This window comes from Pyxicephalus adspersus, chromosome 6, assembly GCF_032062135.1.
Source record: "Pyxicephalus adspersus chromosome 6, UCB_Pads_2.0, whole genome shotgun sequence".
Taxonomy (NCBI): domain Eukaryota; kingdom Metazoa; phylum Chordata; class Amphibia; order Anura; family Pyxicephalidae; genus Pyxicephalus; species Pyxicephalus adspersus.
This window is the reverse complement of record NC_092863.1, coordinates 5641672-5661244: the sequence shown is the minus strand read 5'-3', so window position 1 is coordinate 5661244 and position 19573 is coordinate 5641672. Positions and strand designations below refer to the sequence as shown.

At 39.9% G+C, this 19573-nt stretch overlaps 1 protein-coding gene across 1 annotated transcript; it reads left to right on the top strand.

Annotated features, from left to right (window-relative positions):
* Positions 1 to 462: 462 nt before the first annotated feature.
* TM9SF4 (transmembrane 9 superfamily member 4) lies at positions 463 to 18673 on the top strand. Its single transcript, XM_072414258.1, has 18 exons — positions 463 to 595; positions 4509 to 4622; positions 5665 to 5764; positions 6426 to 6594; positions 7710 to 7839; positions 8795 to 8918; positions 10885 to 11003; positions 11088 to 11199; positions 11345 to 11415; positions 11493 to 11625; positions 12866 to 12947; positions 13682 to 13757; positions 14730 to 14813; positions 14882 to 15057; positions 15168 to 15231; positions 16054 to 16173; positions 16575 to 16664; positions 16907 to 18673. Exons 1-18 carry the CDS (start codon positions 509 to 511, stop codon positions 17054 to 17056), a joined length of 2001 nt encoding a protein of 666 aa, XP_072270359.1. The 5' UTR covers positions 463 to 508; the 3' UTR covers positions 17057 to 18673.
* The last annotated feature ends 900 nt before the right edge of the window (positions 18674 to 19573 follow it).

The following is a 19573-nucleotide window of genomic DNA, read 5'->3' as shown; positions in this document are numbered from 1 at the left end:
CTGAGGTATGTGGCACTGACAACCATTATTTAGGACATTGTTCTAGGCTTGCAAAGCTATGTGGCACTGACATCTATTATATAGGACATTGTTCTAGGCTTGCAGAGGTATGTGGCACTGACATCTATTATATAGGACACTGTTCTAGGCTTGCAGAGTATGTAGCACTGACATGTATTATATAGGACACTGTTCTAGGCTTGCAAAGGTATGTGGCACTGACATCTATTATATAGGACATTGTTCTAGGCTTGCAGAGCTATGTGGCACTGACAACCATTATATAGGACAAGGTCCTATTGTCACTTTAGGGTACCCGGCACTGACAGCCATTGTACAGGATATGGTTCACACCACACTGATGTATATAGCACTGACAGGTACACTTTGCTATGAGGGCTCAGTGTTCTGTGACCACACTGGGGTATCTATCAGGCATTGAAAAGCTCGGTCATTGTTGACACTGCGCCTCAGTCCTGTCACAAATCTGGACACTTCGTCGGTTGTCATGACAATAAACTCGGCTGGGCCGAAGAATGGGTCACTTCCGCTGACGTCACCAGGGACACGTGGATCCAAGATGGCGGCCGCAGCGGTGAGTGCCCGGCTGAGGGAGCTCCGGGGGCCTCGGGTAGAATAATGGGGACCCTTGGGGAGGTTACGAGAGTTAGGCCCGGGGTGAGAGAAGTGTGGTAATTAGGGGAAGAAAGGTTGACGGGTGGAACCGGAAGTTCTTGTCAGGGGGTCTGACATCCCGGAAGTGCAGAACCATAACACCCCCTTCTGTGTAGAAGAGATGGGGGGGCTTCTGAGAGTAATGAGGGGGCCCTGAATCTCAATGTGGGGTTTAAAGGGGACACTTAAAGCTGGCCTATTCCTGCTTAGTATAAAGCTAGCCCCTTATTGAAATCTGGGGGGCCCCAACCACAATATAGCATTAACAAGGGGCCACACATAGTATAAAGGGCCCCCAGTCATATACCACAACTATTAGAGCCTCTTTTTATGACAGTCCCTGACCCCCAACCTCAGCTCAGTCCCTATATAGGCTTGTGGGGGACAATGTATGGGGCCCCTGACTCATTCCTGAGGGGCTTATATAGGATGCCATGTAAAGGGCCCCATACAGCCATTATATCGCAGTGCATCGACCCCTAGGCATTTCTGTGCAACTCCCATTATTCCTCTGCACTACAAGATATTGCTGATATTGCCGCATTATTATTATTCAAAATTTATATAGAGCCGACATATTATACAGCGTTGTACAAAGTCCATAGTCATGTGACTAGCTGTTCCCCTGGAGGGGCTCACAATCTAATGTCCCTACCATAGTCATATGTCATTATCACAATCTAAGGGCAATATTGGTGGAAGCCAATTAACCTAACTGCATGTTTTTGGAATGTGGGAGGAAACCGGAGTACCCGGAGGAAACCCACGAAAACACGGGGATAACCTACAAACTCCATGCAGATAGTGTCCTGGCTTGGATTCGAACCCGGGACCCAGCGCTGCAAAGACCAGAGTGCTGCCTGCTGAATAAATCTCTGTTCATTTCTAATAACCCAGCAAACATTAAACACTTCCAAAATCTGATTTGTTTCATAATACAATGCTATAATGGGGCAGAATGTATAGTACGGCATTTACTGTGTATAGGAATTAATCTTAGGAGTAAATCAGTATACATTTCTATCCTGAACAAAGTGAACTTTCCTTCTTAGCTAAAGGTGCGTACACACTTCCAATTTTTATCGTTCCAATCGAACGACGAACGATCGATTGGGCAAAAAATCGTTCGTAAAAAAGTAACCAACGACGCCGACGAACGAGGAAAGTCGTTGGAAACGAACGACCGGACCGGCGGATCGGATTGGACGACGATCGTTGAACATCGTTCGTGTGTACGGTCGTTCGTTGATCGTCCATGTTCAGAGCATGCGTGATGAACGAACGTCCGTTCACTTTCCTGTCGTGCACATAGTTCCTCTATCGCTTAAACGATCGTATCTATTGTGTGTACAATATCTACGAACGATCGTGTCGTTACCTCTATGTGCAGTATCGGTGCTATACGATCGTTCATATATATCGTGCAGGAACGTTCGTCGTTCGTTTTCCGACGATAATAATTGGAAGTGTGTATGTAGCTTAAGATTCCTGATGATCTGTCAACCCACAGGCAGGTGAAGGGAATACCATGCACTGGGTACAATGGCACCTGACATGGGCTGGGATGTATTAGAGCTGACTTTCTTGACCTTTTAAACATGGGGGAACCCTTGAAAGAACTTTCAAGTCTTAAGGGACCCCCCCGGCTATAATCATTATATCCCCAGCACATTGGTGTGGTGGTCCGTAGGAAGAATGTCTGTTACATTGCTGGCCAGTGGGATGAATGTCACCCTTACAGATCATTGCTATCACTTAACCTGACCTGAGAAGCACAAACTGCTCATTGCTCCAGGAACCCCCAGCAACCTCTGGAGGAACCCTGGTTGAGAGACTCTGTATTAGACAGTAGGTCAACAGTCAGTTCTTGGAGCTGATGTGTTGAATGCAGGAAACATTTGTAATTGTTTGAATCTGAGTGACTTTAACCAAGACCAGATTGTGATGGCTAGACAACTGAGTCTGGGGTATTCCTGATAAGCAATGGGTACTACCTACAGAGAACATATGACAGCTTTGTAGGCAACAAAGTTTTATTGCTGTTTAGGTCTGCTTCAATCCCATAACACAGATTGCTGAAACATCTATCCTGATTATGAGATATTTCCCCCAATGCTTGGTGCTTCAAAGCTAGCTACATAGCAGTGTGCCCATGCCAATGCAAGGAGTGCCTACAGTAGTCACATAAACATAACTGGACCATAGAGCAATGGAAAAGTTGGCCTTGTCTGATAAATCACATTTCCTAGTGGATCATGTGAATGGTCCGATGCTGGGTAATAAATAGCAGCAGAGGAAGGCGAAGGCAGTGTGACATCTTGGTGCCATGGGACACCTTCAGAACTCTTGCAAAGTCCATATTTCAATGAGTCAGGGCTGTGTTTTCACTGATCAGTGTGAATGTATACATAAACACACGTATAATGAAATCGGTGACATAGTACAATGTATGTGTATAGATTACAGGTAGTCCCCGGGTTACATACGCGATAGGGACTGTAGGTTTGTTCTTAAGTTGAATTTGTATGTAAGTCGGAACAGGTACATTATTTTAATATATGCAATTAGGACAGATGTTTGTCTCAACATATTATTAGGCCGCGTAATGTCAGTTACTGTATAAAATCCTCACTGTGAGTTAATCACAAACAAAGCAAGAAAAAAAAAACTTTATAGACATTCATTAACTTCTGGAACAAGCTGTGTTTTGATATGCAAAATGAAACAACTGCAGAGTTTGTCTTGGTAATGAAAGAGTTACAAGATGTTACAGATCAGCTCAGCTCTTAAGATCACCCACAACCTCAGCTGTGTTTAGCAAAAGACTTTTTTTTGTAAGTCATGCAAACTGCCCCCCTCCCCCCATAAAGCCTCCGTCCTGCACACAAGTGAGCAGGGAAGCCCCATTTGTATCTAGGAGTCGTCCCTATGTCCGATGTCCTTAACTCTGTGACTACATGTACTTTAGTTTTATTGCTTGACAGACCATGAACTGCAATTGTCCTTCCTCCCAATAAAAGTGCCAACTTAAGGGTTTAACATAACGTCACCATTTTGCAGCATTGTTATTTTTTACAGTAAACCATATGTGCAATATTTTGCACCCACAAAAAGACAGTATGGGCTCTTTTATATTTTAAAGCAATGTCAACAATCTGCCACGCCTTCATTCCATCAGGATAGGCGGGTATCTTATGTACATTTTTCAAGAGCCTCTTGACTATTTCCATACATCCGAGGAATGTGGTAAGCATTTTTGTTTGTGCAGGCAGTGTTAGTGTAGGTGGAGCTTTATACATTTACTTTTTGGTAATATTGAATGGTTTGTGCAAATACCTTACTATTTGTTCTGGTGAGAAATTAAAAATTACAGCTGTCACCTAAACACATGTAGAATATAAATCTTGTTCTGGTGACAACTGTCCAAGGAAACCCCCTTCACTTTGTAGATATTTTCTTTTTGTGTTTGTGAGGTAGTAAGGTGAAAGAAATTCTCCCAAGTGGGGACGTCAAAGTAATTATAATTAATACATTGTGGCTTTGGGTGTACTTTACCATACCGGATTGTACAGTACAGTCCACTTTTTGTGGTTTCTGATCACACCCCAAAAATATACCGTTGTGTGTTTTTGATTGCAATTGAGAAATAAGCTTCTTGAAAAAAGAGTTGATAAAATCGTACAGTGCAATGCAAATAAAAAAAATAAAATCCATAGGCTCATGTTCCTTTGGCAGAATCAATTGCTTGCTCAGATCTATAGGACAATTACACTCTCACTAGCAGACAGGTCCTGCTTATAAATGTATGACTCTAATATTTTTCTTTTCTTTAGGGGACGTATGCATGGCTGCTGATCAGTCTCGGCTTACTCCACGGGACAACTGCCTTCTATGTGCCTGGCGTGGCACCCATGAATTTCCATCAGGGTGACTCTGTTGAGATTAAGGTGAGAAGCCCATCATATACCGTGTTTCCCCGAAAATAGGACCTACCCCGAAAGTAAGCCCTAGCATGCTAATCATGCAAGGGTGAAATATAAGCCCTACCCCAAATGTAAGCCCTATTGGCTTCTTCGGAGGGTGTGGTCACGTGGTACATGGAGGGATACCAAGAGGAAGGAGGGAGCAGAGAGAGAGAGAGCAGGAGATTTCAAAAGCACTGGAGCAAGGGGTGAAGAAATCGCAGGGTTAATTAACCTACAGTACTCTGGTGTGACACTAGCACTAAGAGGTTGGTGGATTCTCTTTTCAAAAGGTCGTTGCTGGTATTTCATTCATTAGCAGCAATGCATATTTATTAATTGATTTTTTTTTTTTTTTTTTTGCTTTTACTCAGATTTAACATGTAACTCTATGGGCCTGATTTATGAAAGCTCTCCAAGGTTAGAGAGAATACACTTTGAGAAGTGAAGCTGGGTGATCCAGAAAACATTGAATGGATTTTTAAAAATCATTGGCTATTTGCTAGCAAATGTTTTGAATCCTGTACCATATCCATTTAGGTTTGCTTGATCACCCGGCTTCACTGAAGAAAGTGTATTCTCTCCAGCCTTGGGGAGCTTTCATAAATCAGGGCCCATGAGTCACACGTTAATTGTCAGCACATTTTCTTGTTATGTTGCACTTGTTTGCTTATGAAGCTGTGTTTTTTTTTTCATTACTCATTTATGTCAATTCTTATTCATGACTTCTTGTATATAACAGAAGAAATCTGTGATTTTGACAGGTCACAGGTAACACAGAGGTATCTTTCTATAGCATTGTAATATTGGTTACAGGTTTTGGTAAATACAGATTTTTGTACATGAATAAATATAGATTTTTTTGTGAGAAAAATAAGACATCCCCTGAAAATAAGCCCTAATGAGATTTTCAGAGGTTATATAAATATAAGACACTGTCTTATTTTTGGGGAAACACGGTAGTCATTTGGTGTTAGGTAATGGTGGCTTTTTGTTTAGACTTGTGTCTCCTTGCTTGCTTTATTAGGCCGTGAAACTGACCAGTTCCCGGACCCAACTGCCCTATGAATATTACTCCCTGCCTTTCTGCCGGCCAAATGAGATCAAATACAAGGGAGAGAATCTGGGTGAGTAGCAGTGTGGTGGATTTAGGCTTTCCTTCTCTATTTTTGTAATATTACATCAGGGAAATTCAAAATCTGTTTTGTACTTTGTGTGTCTGTCCTGTAAGCCAAAGGTTGGGAGGGGGAAGTAGCTGGGTGGCCTTTACAAGGAGGAGAGAGCTCAGGGTGATCTAAAGGGGCTCTTTCATAAGAACTGCCCATGCTGAGTTCCTCTTTTGAGGTTGCAGTTCTCCGGCTGTCATACAGATGCTTTGGCTTAAATGCAGCCTGATCTAACAACCTATAATATTTGAAAATAGAAGGAATTTTGATGTCTTTACCGCATGCTTATCCCAGCTCTGTGACTTATAGTCCTGACAGAGCCAAGCAGCTTGCATTTTCACAAATATTTGAGCAATGGCTGTGATTTAAACCAGACCTTTCACTATATTGTTCCTTTTCCTTCTGCACATCACGCAAAATAGAAGGTTGCAGAGCCATAGACATTCAAATTTCAAAGTGAGGTTTCATATCTGCATAGCTCTTTGCATATTGTAAAGCATCCTGGTGACCTCACTGGTGGGTCAGTCCTGAGAAGCATTAGAAGAGCAATATGAATAATATGAATGTAGGGGGAAGTTTCACTTTGCGTTGTTGGCTCACAGCTCTCATTATTTACCTTTAGGTGAGGTGCTTCGAGGTGATCGCATAGTCAACACGCCGTTCATGGTGGCGATGAACAGTAACAAGAAGTGTGAGATTTTGTGTAACACTCCCAGCAAACCCCGAGTGCTGACGGTTGAAGACAGCAAACTGATCGCTGAGCGAATTCAGGAAGATTATTATGTCCACTTGTAAGTTACTAATCTACAAATTAGGAGACAACATGCAGTTTGTGTGCAGAAGCAATATTGCATTCCGCAGTTCCTACTTGGAATGGAAGATGTTTTTGTATTATGATTAAAATCTTATGTGGTAATGCCTTTTCAGAAGTAATTTTATTATTCATAGCTCTGCAGGTTTCATTTGAACAATACCTGGCATTCATGCTGCTTGTTTGACCACTACCTGGTATAGAGTACCAACACTCCTAGTTTTCCATTTGTGTCCCTGCATTGTCGCCCTTTGCTCTGCACCCTTGATCAAGGGTATGAGCAACCTTGCAGGGTTTGTTGCACAGGTTTTTATCATCAGGAAGACAGCCAAGAGCAATGCCCTGTAGCCAGGGATCAAGCACATGTTAAGAGGATGTGCATAAGGGAGATCAGGACATCAGCAGCACTGAGATGTAACAAAGGATAAAAGCAGTTTAAATAAAAAAAAAAGTCACTTGTTTGATACACAGTACCGTAGGGTTTGGTCACAAAGACATGTAGATAGTTGCTTTTTTGCTCTTTTAGGCAACTTTCTGTTTGTTAATGCTGGTTTATGATACAGATAAAAAAATAAATTAGACCCATATATCTAACATGCATGCAACTTTTTCACCTTGTTAGCTATTGGTAGTGAGGTATATAGATTGTTGGCTTAATAATAGTAAAGAAACCAATTAAATACAAGTGTTAGAATAACATTGCTGTCCGGCTTCTATACTGTGTCACTGACCTGAAACAAGCGCGGAGATAGAAAAATGTAGTCGCCTTCTGATGCTCATGCTTATTCCTGGTCAGAGCCTTAAATCCATTTGCCCAATCTGACAGCTAGAAAGTCAGCTGTTTCAGAAGTTCTGTATTGGCAGCATGTATTCTCCAGCTGTGAAGTGTGGGTAAAAGCGAACATGGGGTGTTGGCCTCATGTTTATAGGGATGGCATAAATGCATAGTCCTCCCATTGTTGGTGTTCCCCCTGAATACTAAATGAGAGCATGTGTTATACCATTAGTCTGTGTTCACACAGACATGTTTATTGTTCTGTAAGTAATTATTAATGCACTTCAATAATGTACAAACCTTGTTTCTGTATTTTCTAGAATAGCAGATAACCTGCCAGTAGCCACCAGACTAGATGTCCATCTTGGCCATGAGGAGGATGAAAAGAAAAAGGACCGGGATGTACAGTTTGAGCATGGATACAGGCTGGGCTTCACTGACAACAACAAGGTAGATAGGCCATTGGCACAGTTAAAAATAATTTAAAACATGAAGACAAATATTTGTATACTTGGGGTGTATAAATCCTAAGAATTAAATTCTTATTTGCTCTATTTAATATTCTATCCAAAACATTTTGTATCTTTGTTCAGTAAATGCAAAAAAGAAATAGCTGATTATTCCAGAAATCCGTTGCTTCTACTTGTATATTGTGCTCTTTGCCGAGCACTATCCTCAAACCTGCCCAGATTATTCTTGTGGATTTACGGAACAACCTCCATCCCTATCTTAAGGAGTTGCAAAAAGGATAGATGCGTTCTAAATTCTTAGGTTTCGTGGTTGATACAGTGCAGCAAATGAGCATTATCACACTAACTAATGCAGTGACCACATCAAATACATGTAAAGCTGCTATATATTATATATTTGTTGTTAGGTTTAAATATGCTGAAGTTTTATTTCAGCTACCCAAACCTGAAGATAACGCTTTCTTTTGTTTGCTTCTAGAAAGACTAGAGATTGTCTGAAACCATTCAGTATTTTCACTATACCAAAACAGGAAATGTGAGGAATTCTCTGAAAAGCAAGGGAAATCCAATCTTTACACATATGTTATCAAAGCTAGGTTTTCCCTCTTTCCATATCCTGATCTCTGCATTATTAGGGCGACTGTGGACAGCCTCGTTATAACACAGAGAGCATGTTGGCTAGTCCACCAGCCTAAAAATGAGAATTTTAGGAATAAAAAAAGGGGAAGTTTCTAAACCTTTAAGTGCAGAATTATTTCTACTAATAAAAATAAGACTAAACTAATAGAAGACAGGAAAAGGCATGTTAAGGAAAAGCTCGTTAATGATGAAGTTTAGCTGTGAGGTGCTGGGTGTTGAGTAAAAGAATAATAGGAAAAAACATTTTGTTTACACCATTCTTGATGATTTACTAACTTTACCTTCTCTTTTCCCAGTTCTACTTGCACAATCACTTGTCTTTCCTTTTGTACTTCCATCGGGAGGAGGTGGAGGAGAATAAAGAGCCCACATTCAGGGTGGTGAGATTCGAAGTGGTGCCACAAAGCATTAGAGTAGAAGGTAATATGTATGTTCAACCTTCTGTAGTTCAATATGTTTGTTTTCAAGGGGTAAACAGATTGTATAGGTATGAAAGGGTACAATTTGTATATAACACTACACATCAAGAATCATTAAATTCCTGATGTAATTGTAATATAGCTTAATTAGAGAGCTGTAATCAATAGGGTTGGCATATTATATAACCAGTTGGTTGGAATAAGGGCGTTAAAGAAAGACATGATCAACCTTTTAAGCTGCTGATTGCATTTGCAAAGTGCCAATAGATGTACAGATCTCTCAATTAATACATGTTTAGAAATTTTCTGCATGAAAAGTTGCCGTTTGGTGACATGATTATAACATACATTTTTTAAAAAGGTGTTTTTACTGTGAAGGAGAGTCAGGATCTGTCCTTCATTTTGTATTAATTTTGAGATACAAAGGTCCAGACAATCCAAACAAAATAGCAGTGCACAGTGTGTACATAAAACGAAACAAGAAATAGCGGATTCAATTACACAAGATACAAAACCCATAAAAAAGAAAGTATTGTCAATAAACCTCTGCGTCTCAGTTTTATTTTAAGTCAAGAGGAGGGATTTGGAGAAGGGAGGGAGTGACGGTAGAAAGGGGGGGGGAGGGGGGTTAGAGAAGAACGTGAACGAACCTGTCATACTGTGTTCAATTGACCCGTATATCCAAACTAGGATAGTGTGGCTATTTGTTGTTAGTGGTAGATTATCCTGTGAATGCTGCATAAGATCACAATAATCTGTTGAGCTAGTAAATTGTATCCAGTAAAACCAAGTCTGTAAGAACTTGTTGGCCTTATTCGTACCTGCGTTTATCAGGTCTTCCATGCTATAGATATCCACCTTTTCCAACAAGCCGATATACACGCTTTAGCAGCGTTCAAAAGGTGCCGCAGTAAAGAAGGCTTATAAACTTTTCTCGGCATGTCGGAGTATGCTAGAGTGGGTTGGCCTGTAATATCAACATTGGTGAGTTTAAGGATTAGTTTAGCAACGAAGGACCAAAATGTGGATAGCCTAAGGCAATTCCAAAAGGTATGTAGTAAAGTACCAGGAGCGGACCCACAACACCAACAGGTATCGTCAGTAAGTAGATATATTTTGGCTAATTTAGAGGGAGCTCTGTACCAACGAGTGACCAATTTGTAGTTCAGCTCCTGAAACTTGTTGCTTATGGAGGCATTATGACTGAAGTAAAGCAACAATTCCTGTTGTGCCTCAGAAAGTTTTATATGCAAATCTTAGCAACTGTTCTTTTGTGTGAGAGAATTCCAGCATTCTAAAAATGTATGTAAAAGAAAAATAAATGCTATGTGCAGCCATTTGCATTATCACTTGGAGGGTAACTTGCATACTACCAAACCAATGGAATCCTATTATTATTTATAAATAGTTATTTCTGAGAGTCAGTGGGCACTCTCCATGTCAGTTGACTTGTCTAATCTTATCCAGCGTTTGAACAAAACTACCTTGACCGTTGCTGTAGACCTAATCCTAAAATCTATATAAACCCAATCAGTAGAAAATAGCATAGATTTAAAAGGTTAATGTGATATCAAACGTAGTTTATTACCAATGTTTTCTTATTCCTAGTTTTTAATAAAATACCTAGCGATCCCACTATAGAATGATAATATTGTCCTTGTCTCCCAAATGTCTTCCAACATTGTTATCCTGTCACATGAGCCTCCAGAAGAGACTGAAAGTAGTAATTTTACCACCCGTTACACAGATATAGTCCACTGTTCTCACTATTGGGAACCCCTTCTCAAGAAATGACAGGCAGCCATCACTTAACTACGTGTAGGAAGTGATTGGCTGTGAAGAGGCTGCTGCATATGAAACTATAAAGGATTAGAATAGGGTGGAATAAAATATTTTAAAGAAAAAAATGTAATTGTTTTACATAAATATTTTTCAGTTGTAGCTTACTTGAATTCCTCTTGTTGCAGATCTTAAAGGGACAGCTGATGGATCCTGCACAGTACCAGAGAGCTCCAATTCTGCCCCTCAAGAGATTGACCCTGCAAAAGAAAACAAAGTTCTCTTCACATACTCTGTGCACTGGCAGGTAGAGTCATGGAGGGGCTCCATTAGCATGATGTGGGGCATCATAGGTAACAGAACTCTTGTTCAACTCTTTTTCTGCTCTTAGGAAAGTGACATCAAATGGGCATCTCGCTGGGATACTTATCTTACTATGAGTGATGTACAGATTCACTGGTTCTCCATCATCAACTCTGTAGTCGTTGTCTTCTTCCTGTCAGGTGAGCAGAGGGTATTGGGGCAACTGAGAGGCTTAGAGCTTTGGAGGAAGTTTTATCATTTTTTTAACATAATAAATCATGGGCTTCATCCCATGTCTCATTGCAGCCTATCTTTAAATGTTAACGGCTGTCTTCTCTTTATTAGGTATTCTGAGCATGATTATAATCCGAACACTGAGAAAGGACATAGCAAACTATAACAAGGAGGATGATATTGTAAGTGCCTTTGCTGATACCAATTTGTCTCTGCCATGTGACCTTATAGCTGACTGATGCCTCTTCTTTCATTGCAGGAAGACACAATGGAAGAATCAGGTTGGAAACTGGTGCATGGCGATGTCTTCCGACCACCCCAGTATCCCATGATCCTCAGCTCTCTCCTAGGCTCTGGAATTCAGCTCTTTTGCATGGTGCTGATTGTTATTTGTAAGTGTAGCAGAACTGGTTCAGTACTGACTGGGATTTCAGGGAACTATTTTGCTTTAATTCAGATATTAGGCTTCAAACTATGGGGCTTACTTCACACGGACAGTTAAGAGTGGTGCAGTTCCTTCAATACCTCAAGCATCTTGCATGTCTGCAATAAGTGTCAAGCAATCTTGGTGGTATCCAAGAATCATAGTGTGCAATGGACAAAGTTAGTAATCTGCCCCTCAGACCCGCCAAATGCTAATTCATTTTGTGGCTATGGTGGCTGGCAGGCAACTTCTCAGAAGTTTGGTGTATATACCGTATTTTCCGGCGTACAAGACGACTTTTTAACCCCGAAAAATCTATGACAAAGTCGGGGGTCGTCTTGTACGCCGGGTACCAGTACTTACCTGCAGCGTCCGGTGTCCCCGCGAGTACCCTCTCTGGTCTGGCGTCCCTGCGAGTCCTCCTGTGCCTCCTTCTGTCTTCCTGGTTTTCAGCTTACACGAGTCCTCCTGAGCAGGCTCGCGTTGCTTCACAGCAGGACTCGTGTAAGCTGAAAAGCAGGACGTGAGCCTGGATTGGCTCTCCAGTCGAGAGCCTGGATTGGCTCTCCAGTCGAGAGCCTGGATTGGCTCTTCACTGGAACACGCCCATTCATTAAAGGAACGTGCCCATTCATTACTTTGAACTAGTAGTGTGCAGTTCTTTCTGCCTGTCAGTTCTCTCACAATAGTGAGATCTGACAGGCAGAAGGAACAGTACAATACTGGGCATATAACACGACCCCCAAATGATTGGTTAGAGTGGGGGGTCGTCTTATACGCCCAGTCGCCTTATACACCGGAAAATACGGTATATTTAGCCATGTGTGATGATTAGTCCAATCACTAAGCACTATATTTTGTCACATGCTTCTCTATAGCAGAAAGTGACAGGTTTGTGGCAGCAGGATAGAGTGGCATGGGGTTCATTAAAGGATCAGTATAAGCTTCTGAAAAGGGGGCATTCAAAGGTACTTATGGCTTCACCCTGCATTTATCTACAATATTTTTAAGACTGACTGGTTTCCTTTATGGCTTTGTGACCTGGCACTTTGAAGCATTTTATACAGTTTTTGTTTATACACAGCGGTTGACATTTTAATGTCACAGTGGTTTGGAAAATGTTGTATAAAAAATGGAGAATGAATAATTTAAAGTTTAAAAATATTGTAAGTACATTTGTAATGATTGCTTATGCTCTTGTCTTGTAGTTGTTGCCATGCTGGGAATGCTGTCTCCATCCAGCAGAGGAGCACTTATGACCACAGCATGCTTCCTCTTCATGTTTATGGGGTAAGATTGGCAAATAAGAATATTCTTCTGTATGGTCTGAACCTACTTAATCAGTTTTATACCTGAAGCCTACTCTTGATTTGTAAGCACCTCATGCACATTCTTCTTAACAGAACATATTGATTTGTTTATCCTGTCAGATAATGCAAGTCTTAGAGCTTAATTCAATTCAACTAATAACAATTGTGTGTGTATAGGAGGTATGTAATACATTACTTTCTCCTATTCCTCAGTCCCACAAAGCTGCTTATTTTTTTTTTTTTGTGGTTTCTTTAAAGCCAAAATGAGGACATCCAGGGTTAGATTGTAAGCAAAGGAGTGTTCAGGCTGATAGCAAGGGATAATATAAATTTTGCTCTCTGTTTTAATTCAGGAGAATTTATCATTCTGGACTTTTGTGAACTTTTTAAAGTAAAACATAAGCTGAAAAAGTCATCACAGCCTTAGCTTTTGTTTTCATCCTGTTATGGGGTGAATGAACAAACTGGGACGAGAAAGTCGCAGAATCACCTTTCGGAGGGGGAGAATACAGGTGTAGCAAGCCAATTAGAACAACTTTAAATTGCTCAATAAGTAAAATTCCAGACAGAATTAGTGCTGATAAGTTGTCAGTCAGGAAGAACTTGTTTGAGTTGTATATTGAAGCTCATCAATCACACTTGATTAGCCTTATTCACATACTTTTACTTTTATGATTTTTGTATCCCCTTCATAAACTTTGATTGTTTTCACAGTGTTTTTGGTGGATTTTTTGCTGGACGCTTGTATCGCACACTGAAGGGGCACAGGTGGCGTAAAGGAGCTTTTTGTGTGAGTATCTAGATTTCAGAATATTACATTACCAGCCCCCTAAAGAAAAAGAGTTCTTACTGACTTTAGTGTCTAAACTTATTTTAGTGTCATAAAGACTTCTTAAATGTGTGTAAAAAAAAAAAAAAACTTTCTTTGGTCAGGTGCATAAGACTAAAACACATATTACTGCCACAAGCTATTATTATTTCCAGTACTGGAGTGGTCACATTTTAGTATGTATGTGGTATACCGCTGTGTTTCTGCTAAACATACTAAATTGTTAATTTAACCCCCCTAGCATTCTAATTCTGTCCGTATTTTCACGCAAAAAGCGTTATATTTTTTTGCATGGAAATTTATTTTACATTGAAGCTTATAATTCTTAGGCATGACTCACTGAAATATGTCCAATATTTAATACATTTATTAATAAACTTTAAATAAAAAAACACAAAAATCTGTTAAAAAAAATTAAATAAAAACCTGTAATTTAACTTCACAGTAGCATGTATTAGGTATATGTATGTGTGTATGTATGTATGTATGTATGTATGTGTGTATATATATATATATATATATATATATCTCATATAAATATTTCTTTGTAATGGACTCAATACAGTTATTTTGTATTGAATCCAATACAAAATTATTTGAATTTCTGCCGCACCTCCCACACGAACCAACGTCACTGGGAAACCCCTGAGAAGGTCTGCAGTCGCCGGGAAAAGATCAAAAGAGGACGACGTGTCCCGAGGACCTGGCCGTGGTGCCAACCCACTTTTGATCGGGGGTCTTTATACTTTTTTTTTACTTTGTGGACACGTTCATTTCATTTAAGCAGCACCACACTTGGGTGCACTTCATTCTAATAAACTTGCTTCTGCAGAATTAACTTGGCACATGTGTGCAAAATTATTCACCCACCCCAGGTAATGTTAATATACTCATGGTTTTTGTTTTAACATGAATTACTTCTTATTTTTTTAGACGGCAACTCTCTACCCTGGAGTGGTCTTCGGTATTTGTTTCATATTAAACTGCTTTATCTGGGGGAAACATTCTTCTGGCGCAGTAAGTATATTTTCAGGATTCGTTTTCTATACAACAATCATTTTTCTAACACCGCTGTTTCTCTCCAGGTCCCCTTCTCCACCATGCTTGCACTATTGTGCATGTGGTTTGGAATCTCACTTCCGCTAGTCTACCTTGGCTATTACTTTGGTTTCCGCAAGCAGCCATATGACAATCCTGTCAGAACCAATCAGATCCCACGTCAAATCCCAGAACAACGCTGGTACATGAAGAGGTTTGTGGGGTAAGTTACTGGTGAAAGAATCCTGAAAGTAGTAAACTTCACCACACAAACTATATAGGTACTGTAAATTACTTGAATATGTTCTAATAATGTTTTTACTTTTCTTTCAGGATCCTTATGGCTGGCATTTTGCCATTTGGTGCCATGTTCATTGAACTATTTTTTATCTTTAGTGTAAGTACATTGCTTGGGTATTTTAATGCAATGAAATGATGAGCTGCAAATGCTTTATTGAGTAGTATATAAACAATAATTGGTTTCTATAGAGATTATCACGCCAGGTATTTATATATAGTTCACACAAGACGTAGCTAGAGAATTTAATAACTGGAAATAGGAAAAAGAATGAACTGGACCAACATGCCAGCCCTGATAGAAGTAGTGATTTGGTTCTTGAGAAGAATTATGTATGAAAATGCCTTGATGGCTGGATGTTTTTAAGGAGACTATTTGCATGCAGATCTCACAGGGTAAAGCCTTACATATGTTGGTTATCCCATGAAATTGAAAGCATAGAAGGGTGGTCCAGGGACAGTCAGACCGGGAAGGAAAGTGGCTGATGATGCTGAACATTCCCCAGCCAGGAAATGGCCTTTGTGTGCCAGGCCAATGTAATGTTTAAAGCAAACAAATTAGGTGATAAAAAGTCTGTTAACAAGGCAACATGTTTGAGGGTTTATAGGTAATCCTTTTCGTCTATGTTTTGGATATCTTTCCTGAAATGGAAACTAATGACCTTTTGGGTTGAGATTTGCCTCTCCAAAGTTACTGCACTTTGGGATATACAAAAAGAGTGAATAGTAGGAGTCTATTTCCAAACATTCTTTCACCACATGCTACTGTTTCTTTGTAGATATGCTATGCCATGCTCTTGTTTGTGTGTGTATGTATATATATATATATATATATATATATATATGATATAAATTATGGTAAAAGTGCATTTCTTTATTAACACATTTTTAAGTATAATTCATGTATGCATGTCTGTTTTAGGCTATCTGGGAGAACCAGTTCTATTATCTCTTTGGTTTCCTGTTTTTGGTCTTTATCATCCTTGTGGTATCGTGCTCCCAAATCAGCATCGTCATGGTTTACTTCCAGCTATGTGCAGAGGTAAGATATCTGAGAGGTGAATAACACATTTGTTTTGCTTTCCAGAATGAAGGGGTGTGTGTAAGGGCAAGACCACTCATATCTCTTTCACAAGTTTTTAAAAACAATAGCTGCTTAGTGTCTCACTAACTGTGCGTGTCTTTGTATACATTGTATTATGTTGTTTTTTACAGGCTGTTTATGAATGATCCAGCCTTCATTCAAACGCAGTTAGAATGCATTTACACATAGTACAGACCATCATAGGAGTCTTCTAAAAGCGATGAGCAGGCATCAGTAGTTTGCTGCAAGAAAATAACCCCCTCACTGAATCGCACCTTTTGTTTTTTTTTATGCCACTTTCTAACACTTTATTGTAATGCTCACTGTACTGTAACCAATAAACATCCTATGTATTCTAGGACTACCGGTGGTGGTGGAGGACATTTCTGGTGTCTGGAGGATCTGCGTTTTATGTCCTGATTTATGCTATATTCTACTTTGTAAATAAGGTAAATGCTTTTGTTTATTTTTTGACATATGCATTTATGTGTGTGTGTGTGTATATATATATATATATATATATATATATATATATATATATATATATATATATATATATATATATATATATATATATATATATATATATATATATATATATATATATATATACGGCCTGGAATCTTCCTGGGTCTTCACTTTTCCATTCAGATTCACTTATTAGATGCACTGTTTCCTTTTTCTCTTTCAGCTGGATATTGTAGAGTTCATCCCATCCCTCCTGTATTTCGGCTACACTACCCTTATGGTACTGTCTTTCTGGCTCCTTACCGGCACTATCGGCTTCTATGCTGCCTACATGTTCATCCGCAAGATCTATGCAGCAGTAAAAATAGACTAATGCCGGGGTTTCCTCGCCATAAAAATCCAGCACAAGGCAGAGCCGGTCTCCTCCTCCAAGACGCCACCACCAGGGAGCCGCCATCCAATCAAAGCCCATCATCCACATCCAGAATGTAACGTTTGGTACAGTGTCCGTGGACGGGAAGGGGAGGGAGGGGGAGGGGAGCGAGGAGATTCATCCTACTGCATTTTTATCCCTCTCTGGTTTTCCTGTGTTTCCAGTGGCGGTTTTTACTTTTTAGTCGAAATCATTCCCGTCTTTATCGTTCACTCTTTCTTTTCTTTTTTTTTTTTTTCTTCTTTTTTTTTTAATAAATTATTACTTTGGGGGGAAGTCATGTGGGGATGGTTTGTGAGGTGGTATTGGGTGATGTCTTTTGGTGGTTGGGTGCCTGCAAACCAATTTAAGAGCTTGAATATTTCGGGCATCAACCCCAGCCAGCTCCAATCCTTGATCCAGAACAGAAAGTCGGTTCTCTTATTTTTCAATTCTTTGCATGCAAACCCTGGGAAGCATGATTTGATGAAGGTCGACGTTAACGCGGCATATGCCAGCAATAATGGTGGATGCCGAAAAGTACTGGCACAGCCATATTCATACTGGAAGAAAAAAACTGTATGCCAAGGACTCTAAGCACTGTTGATTTTGGAACAATGGCTGTACTATGGCTTCCACTTGGGTCAAGGTTTAACGCAATTTGAACGTCTCACGGTCAGAACGGATGAAGGAAGAGCTATTACTTTGAATTGTTTTGTCCATAAAATACTTTTTTTCCCACAAATCATGAAATGGGGTTTGTTTTTTGGGTCCTGTCGTGCACATATAGTCCTGGTTAGATAAGTGCACATTAATCAATATGCACTTTTCTCTTTTTCCCCCTCCGTAAATGCATACCTACCTTGATCCCAAAGCTTTGACTTTGCCGTTTGTTTACATTCCACACCACAGGTTTCAACTGACCTGGCCTCGTCTGCACAATACAGCCCTGTAGACATGTAGGGGGTTGTGGCCCTGGATGTAAACCGTGGCCTTTGGATTCAAGTATTCTTATGTGGAGGGGGATTGATGGGTTGGGTTGGGTCTGCTGGCGAAAAACCTTTAAATGACTTCTAAATTACAAGTTGGTTTATGTAAAAAAAAAATGTATTATTAATATTCATCTTACGGTGGGACAGCCAATAACAACTAGACTGCATATTTCTCGTTACCGGTCTCCTTTAAATATCCAATTTCCTGCTCATTCTTCGTTGCGGATGCACATAAACCAACCTTGTGATTTGGGTTTCATGGTCCTTTAATGTGGATCAGTCGCCTACACAACAAAAGTAGCAAAAAAAAGCCTAATGATTTGATTTTACATTTGATGGATTTTGGCGAAGTTACTTTATACCGCACGCCTCGCCAGCTTCATCTTTAATTAATTGAAAGGCTGCCTCTTATTTGTCTATACTGCCTCAGCCTTGTGTGTAGGTGGCTCAAAGGGTTTAAATTATTTTCCAGTTTTAAATGAGCATACTCATGATGAAATGATTTGTCTGTTTTTTTTTATTTCTGTATATTCTTCTTTTTTGTCCTTTTTGTAAATAAATGCCCCTTATGGTGTTTAATTATGAATGGTTACTAAAGTTTTGTTGTTATGTACAAATATAATTATTCTTCTGGTTTTCGGAAGTTAACCCATGCTTTGCTTTTAAAAGGTCAAGCAACAGGTTCACCTTACCTCAGCATGGCCTCCCTGCTTTGGCACACCCAGTGTAACCTCTTGGTGTTACCCAGGTATATAACTGTCTCCCTACAGTTAGCCACTGATTCCCAGACATTCTCAAATGCTGGGGTCCTATTTCTAGAAGCCATGCTTTGTTAAGATGTGGATTGTACATATATTAATACACCTAGTAGTGGGAGGGGTGCAAAGTGACAATATCTCTTAAATTGGCAGGAAAGTTGGGCATGATAAAAAAAAAAAGAATAAGCATCCAAGTTTCTCTGTTAGAAGCTAACAAATGACATATCATCAGCCTGGTGGTTTGCTGCAAGACACCTATTGATGTATCAGGATCTATGTTGGTGACATACCTGGAGGCACTAGGTAAGTACTAAGTAAAGGGATGGTGCAAACCTAATGCTAGGAAGGGAGGACCCCCCAACTGTACATCTATAATAATTGTCTGTCTTTGTCTGCCCTGCTTTAAAGTCTCCAGATTAATCTTGCGTTTAATCGTGCTTTATTGTACTAACCATGGAGAGGGTCTGTTGGGGTGCATGTGTGAATTCAGAAGCACTGCTAGGCTTTTTACAAATTGTCGTCGTCATCTGAAAAATAGCCATGAGAGAAACTTTAATGCTACTGAAAAAGCCAATTCCCTTGCAGTCATTTGACACTTTGGCTTTATTAGTCTGTCAACCCTAAACAAGAGCTAAGAAACTCAGACTTTGTTTGCTCTGTGCTAGTTGCACGTTTTATTGGGGTGAAATAGGGATAGATCATGCCAAATGCCCTGTGAATGTGGCATT

Bases quoted from the DNA above. Each gene is read 5' to 3' on its own strand.
- TM9SF4 (XM_072414258.1), top strand. From the start codon at position 509: ATGACAATAAACTCGGCTGGGCCGAAGAATGGGTCACTTCCGCTGACG. The intron at 4,623-5,664 runs GTGAGAAGCCCA...TTGCTTTATTAG, and splicing joins GTGACTCTGTTGAGATTAAG to GCCGTGAAACTGACCAGTTC. The intron at 16,174-16,574 runs GTAAGATATCTG...TATGTATTCTAG, and splicing joins ACTTCCAGCTATGTGCAGAG to GACTACCGGTGGTGGTGGAG.